The 6,443-nt window shown below is 37.7% G+C and overlaps 1 protein-coding gene across 4 annotated transcripts in view; it reads left to right on the top strand.

The window, feature by feature from the left end:
- Window positions 1-5,778, top strand: part of cacna1ha (calcium channel, voltage-dependent, T type, alpha 1H subunit a) — a 294,694-nt gene extending 288,916 nt beyond the window's left edge. For 3 of the 4 annotated variants that reach the window (XM_043711241.1, XM_043711238.1, XM_043711240.1), the window contains one exon: window positions 2,031-5,778. In XM_043711241.1, coding sequence (XP_043567176.1) covers window positions 2,031-3,251 — 1,221 coding nt within the window. In that variant the 3' untranslated portion in view covers window positions 3,252-5,778. The remainder of the gene's footprint in view (window positions 1-2,030) is intronic. The other variant, XM_043711239.1, reaches the window with a different exon arrangement.
- Window positions 5,779-6,443: the final 665 nt, after the last annotated feature.

Genomic DNA, 6,443 nt, shown 5'->3' with positions numbered 1-6,443 from the left:
GGGGTGGTTTGGTTGATTGGTGCGGGTGTCTCGGAGATGTTCCCTGAAGCGCTCTGCTAGGAGGCGTCCAGTCTCCCCAATGTAGAGGAGACTGCATCGGGAGCAACGGATACAATAAATGATATGAGTGGATGTGTAGGTAAAACTTTGATGGATGTGGAAAGCTCCTTTGGGGCCTTGGATGGAGGTGAGGGAGGAGGTGTGGGCGCTGGTTTTACAGTTCCTGCGGTGGCAGGGGAAAGTGGCAGGATGGGAGGGTGGGTCGTAGGGGGGCGTGGACCTGACCAGGTAGTCACGGAGGGAACGGTCTTTGCGGAAGGCGGAAAGGGGTGGGGAGGGAAATATATCCCTGGTGGTGGGGTCTTTTTGGAGGTGGCGGAAATGTCGGCGGATGATTTGGTTTATGCGGAGGTTTGTAGGGTGGAAGGTGAGCACCAGGGGCGTTCTGTCCTTGTTACGGTTGGAGGGGTGGGGTCTGATGGCGGAGGTGTGGGATGTGGACGAGATGCGTTGGAGGGCATCTTTAACCACGTGGGAAGGAAATCAGTTAATCAATCTGGAATGTAAAGTCAGCCTCAGTAATGGTGACCATGCAAAATATGATTATCTTCAAATTTTTTATTCATTCATGGAATGTGGGTGTTTCCTAAAATTTATTTATTTATGGAGATTTCAAAATAATTAAATCCTTTTTTAATTAACTTCTCAATTATCTCTACCACACTATCTTGATTCTATCTTTCTTTCTTCCAATATTTGCATATGCTTTGGCATTGAATGAAATGTTCTAACTTACACTTCCTGGTTAAGACCCTATGCATCTGTGTAGAATATTCCTCAGTCTGATTACGGAGATGCACAGCTTGCTGTCTTGTTCACACAGGACTCAGGTTTTCTGCCATGGAGAAATAGCTTTCTAATCACAACAGACTTCCTGTGCGAAACCTCACACAAAATGTCTGGACGTGTGCAAGTGCAATAAATGCTTGACGCCATGCATTTATCATTACAAAATTCCAGACCATTGAATTCAAACATAAATCAAGAAACTTGAGCGTATAATATAGGCTGACACTTGAGTATAATGCTGAGGAAGTACTACAATGTCTTCTCGGTGGAGGATTTTGGACATCAGGCAGGAAAGTGGAATTGAGACTAAGATAAGATAAGCCGTGATTGTATCAAATGGCGGAACAGGCCCGACAGGCTAAATTGCATTCTCTTGCTCTTAGTTATTATGTAGTTGTTAACCTCTATAGGTTTAAAGAACAGTGGGAGAGATCTCCCGGCCAGCATTCAACTCTGGCAATTCCTCTACAAAAAGAAAACTTTCAGATTAATTAGGCATTATTTCATTCATAAGCCTACATGAAAATTACATACTTCTTTCAAAAGGATGGATATGATGGTGTAATAATTGTAACTGGATTGGCAATCCAGAGTCCTGGACTGATCATGAGTTCAAATCATTTGTGATTTGTGTTTGTGAATGTGAATGCAGATTTTTTTAACAATATGGAAACTTAAAAAGAAGTGTTTGTGGAAGTGATCATGAAACTGTTGATTATCTTAAAAGGTTCATTAATGAACTGAGCCAGTCTATGTGATCCAAATTTCTCAATGGCTTGGTTGACTCTTAACTGCTGTTTAACTTCTAAAGCCACTGAGTTTGTGAAACCATATCTTAGGCAGCCATAAATGGCAACTTTGTCAGAGATGCCCAAATCCTGCAAATAGATTTTTAAGAAAATAATAATTGGCCATGAAACCCTTTGGAAATCCTGAGGACATGAAAGCTGTATTTTAAGTCTATCATTTTTTAAATACCGTTTCAGCAATTACTGCCTTTATGAGAGGGATTGAAAACCTGGGGGTATTAGTGTGGGAGACTCAGTAAAGTTTAGTAATGCAAGGCAAGAGAAATTCTTTTTGCTACTATACAGCCAGAATCAAAAGTTTCGCAAAATATTTATGATGAAACACTACCAGTGGGAATTTGCTCTGATATTCTATGACTGCTTACATTCCAGGAGTCTGTCAGAAATGACTCAGTGGGTGTTATGAATGTGGAATCTAAGAACAGCTTGAAGCTAGAGTCTAATGACAATCTGCAACCAAAACTTTCAGCTCATCATATCTTGGTTCCACCATTAATGCACTCCACACCATTGTCTCCAAAGGTCGCCGCTCAGCCTTTGCCACTGTTGACACAACGCAGTAAGCAATCGAGTGTTCACACACACAGGCAGGTCTACAGCCAGCGCAGTATTCCGAGCCGCTCACCCAGTCACAGCAGTGGCAGCAACAGCCCAGCAAGCTCCTTTTTCAACTCTGTGGATCCAGCTGACGAAGAAGTGAGGTGCATCAACAGCTCAATGAGAAACTGGAAGCGACAATCTGAAGTGAGAAGCCTATCGTTATCACCTTTCCTCTCGCTTAATCAGTCAGCTGTGGCTTTAAAGAACTCTAACAGTACAGCAAGCTTGGCAGGAATTGGAAGGGAAAAAGACTTGAAGAAATTCTACAGTGTTGATGCACAGGGATTACTGGCAAAACCTTCTTGGGCAGATGATCCAAGGAGGCATTCAATTGAAATATGCCCTTCGATTGACGATGAAGATTCAAATCTACAGTTAGAAGTTCCATTTTCTACTGAAGAAAAGGGAGAGCCTTCTGTCCATGCCCAGTCAGATTCCGAGTATATCCTTGCAGCTCAAAGAAAGAAAAAAATGAGTCCACCTTGTATCTCAATAGAGCCTCCCAAGGAGAGTGAAAGTGGGCCAACTTCTCATACTGCAATGTCTGAAGCCAGGATGCATTTACGCAAGCGCACACTATCCTTTGAATCCATGGTTCATAGAGATTCTCTAGAACTCGTAGATTTGCAGTCTGAGAATCAGGCATCCATAACAGATCAACGAATTCCCCAATCCTGTCAAAGCAAGCATCTTACCATTCCAGACCTATCATTCGATCACTCAGATGTGAGCTCATTAAGCAGTTTATCTGACTTGTTTTCTGATAGCAATCACTCAACCCCTTCTTCTAGTATCTCTGCAGATTCAAGGGTAGAATTATTGGCCTCCGAACGGAAGAAAATAGACCATTCCAAAGCATCAATTGAAAACCGTGATATTCATAGGCCTGAAAATAGTAAAGAGATGCTCAGCGTCGCCAGTACGCCTCTTAGGAAACGGGGGCTTGTTCGTATGACAAGCACACAAGAAGACACGGATGATCTTGTGGTATAGCTGAGGAAGATAAATTTTCTGGAGGAAGAAAAGACTTACTTATGCCAATCAATCACTGTAAAATGCAAATTATTACTGTCTAATGATGCTTGTTTGATCCCTTGTCAATGATTTAAGGATTTTGTAAGGGAATGCAAAAAAAAAGGGAAATGCAAATGTTCTTTGAATGGAACTTGAGTAGGTTCCCATACTCAATCACATTGATTTGAGTCAGATTTATGTGTATAGGCACTTTATTGTGCAAAGCCACAGTATGCAGAAGTGCAGAAAAGATGAGAACTGTACAGTGATGTAATGTTTGCAATGTATATATAAATAATTATGTATTAGTGATAAATAATTTAATGTCTTCATAATGCACATATTTTTATATAGAACTGTAATGTTTTGCACACTTAAAATCGAATTCCAAGTTGAGTGGTGTTTTCTGGTGTTTAAGTGGAATGTATATAATTTAGATTTTTTTTCCTTTTCCGCTTGCTCATGCTAGCCTCATTCTAAATGTTTACTTTTCTAATGTAACATTTACTGAGAACCAAATTACTACTGGATTGTAGTCAGTGCAATAATAGACTAATTCATTGTTCATTTTTTAAAGAAAGAATTAAGTCTTCAACCAGGTTAAATTGCAATAAATTAAAGAAATCATAGAGAAAAAAGGCACACTAATATTAGGGACATGTCAAACAAAAAAACAATGATAATATCTAATGGCAAATTATTTATTCAATTCCATTTTATTTACAGTTTGGTAAGTTATTAATGGTATTTGTAAAGTTACATACATTTCTTGGTCAATAGTGTGAAATGTAACCTCTGAAAGCAAACCTATTTATGTTTACTATACTGCGTCCATCAGGCAAGGAATAACTGTAACTTCATTTTTAAATGCTTATTTCTGTGCTTAACTTTTTTAAGCTTTTGGCAAATCTGTTTCACAAAAATATGTTCAAATTGTTTCTAAATGTATAATAAATCAGCGCTTCTGTCTTAAAAATATCCTGTATTTTCACTACATTGTGGGTAATACTCACCTTGATTTGGTAGCAATAATAACAGATGAACTTGAAGAAAGAAAAGCTACTTTTACCTATATGGTAAGTTATTTTCTTTCTATTGTACCACAACATTCTTCCTGATTCAGACAAGGAAATCTGGAGAAACAACTTTGACATTTCAATGGTGTTCTGAAACTTGATGTAAGATCAGGTTTTAGTGTGAGGTTTTTTTGAAAACGTTTGATCATCTTACCTGGCTAAAACTATTAGAAGTTGGAAAGCACGATTAGAGATTTAGTAGTCTTTTGAAGTTTGAAAGGAATAATTGCAATATGCTTATAACATTATGGTTATATTTCAGGGAGCTTATCCAGAATACAACTGCAAGTAATGATTAAGAGACAATACAATTACAAATTGCTCATCATAATTTTTGGTAGTTTAACAAGTGTTTTATGGAAGTGAAAACAAATGTAATATACTGATAGGAATGGTTGTTCACTGAATTAGAAAATTGTCCCTTTCCTGTTGTGTGGATTTAACAACAGTCAAATGAGACATAAGTTTCTTTCCTGCTAAGTACATAATGAAATTATCTTTGAATTGGTCTAATCCACTTTAAGCAAGGATAAAGTTGGCAGTAATTGGACATCAACGGCACTGATAAACCCATCTTAATTAAAAAAAAGATACATGCATCATTGGAAGTGTCAGGTAAGTGTAGTAATGAGAGTTTAGGGTTAAAATGTGAAAGAATGTGTGATTATTTCTTTATAGCTGATCTCTGTAACGTTTTTTGTTGGGGAAGAGGAGATCATTCCTATTCCTGTAACAGTGTAAACAGCAGAACATTTGCTTAAAATTATAAATTACAATTTAAAAGGATACACTTTACATACATAGTTATGATTCTGACTTATTTTTTGGTATTCTTGCAATTAATGGTATTTAGATAAACAAAGTCAAATTCTCTACATCTAGGAAAGCTTTGACATTTGAAAATCACACAGTCAATAGGTGACCGTGGACTAATGATGAAGGGAACTTAAATATTAATGAATTTCATTAATCGTTTACATTTGCAGAGCTAGGATGGTTAACTTATTCATTCCTGTGTCAAAAATCTTTACTGTGGAGTAGCTGATGCTTCCTCACATTTGAATCTTGCTCCTAGTTTTCACAGATAAAAGATGATGTGCAGAGAGAGACACCACACTCTGGGCCAGCTAAGACCCCTCTGGTTTATCACTCTTTGTTATTTCACTCACCAACTACTTGGGGAACTTATAACGTTCAATCCCTAAGGGATCTTGAAGTCAATAGAAATTCACTAGGAAACATGCTGCAGATCCACTGTAAGCACATGCACAATGTTGAATGTTACTGCATGAGGAAATTTTAATCATCTTTGTCAAATTATCGTGCAATTTCCTGTACTGATGCCCATACATTTGGGTTTCGATGTGATCAATTTTAGTTTAAACCAATTATTACTGTGATGAATGAGTAATAAACTAATCTATAAAACACTTGTTTAAGTATCTGTTTGGAGCAGTGGCTGATCAATACTGAATCTTCTTTTCATTGGTTTATTAGTAGTGCAATTCAATATGTAGAAATTCTCCATCTGTATTTAGTCCAACAAAGACAGTTCTGAACCTTGTTCTCTGTAAACCTGAAGTCATTCAGAACTTTTCTGCCTTAACCTGGAACAAATCCCATCAATCTGTCACTGACAACATTGGTTCCTAGTTAAATGATCTCTTGATTTTACAATTGCTCTGTGGTCTTGCCGCTGTATATCTCACTAAACTCTTCCAGCCTAAGAAATCTGCATTCCTGTAGCTCTGATCATTCAAACATGTTTGATTTTAACCTTTCCTCCTTTGGTTACACTGTCAGTCGTGCAGCCCTTAAACTTTTGAATACCAAATCCCCACTCTTCCCCAACCCCAACTGTCTGATCTCTCCATCTTAAATTCCTCTTTAAGGCCCATCTTAAAACTTGCATCTTTGATCAAAGTTTGGACATTATCAAAACTTGTCGCTCTATCACATTTTGTTTTATAATGCTCCTGTGAAGTGCCTTAGGCCATTTTGTTATGTTAAATATGCCTTATAACTTGTTGTGATTGTTGATGTTGAATTGAATTGGGGAAAGCAATGAAAGTGATGTTTTAAATAGAACACACTG

This window comes from Chiloscyllium plagiosum, chromosome 21, assembly GCF_004010195.1.
Source record: "Chiloscyllium plagiosum isolate BGI_BamShark_2017 chromosome 21, ASM401019v2, whole genome shotgun sequence".
Taxonomy (NCBI): domain Eukaryota; kingdom Metazoa; phylum Chordata; class Chondrichthyes; order Orectolobiformes; family Hemiscylliidae; genus Chiloscyllium; species Chiloscyllium plagiosum.
This window is presented reverse-complemented; position numbering and strand designations above follow the sequence as displayed.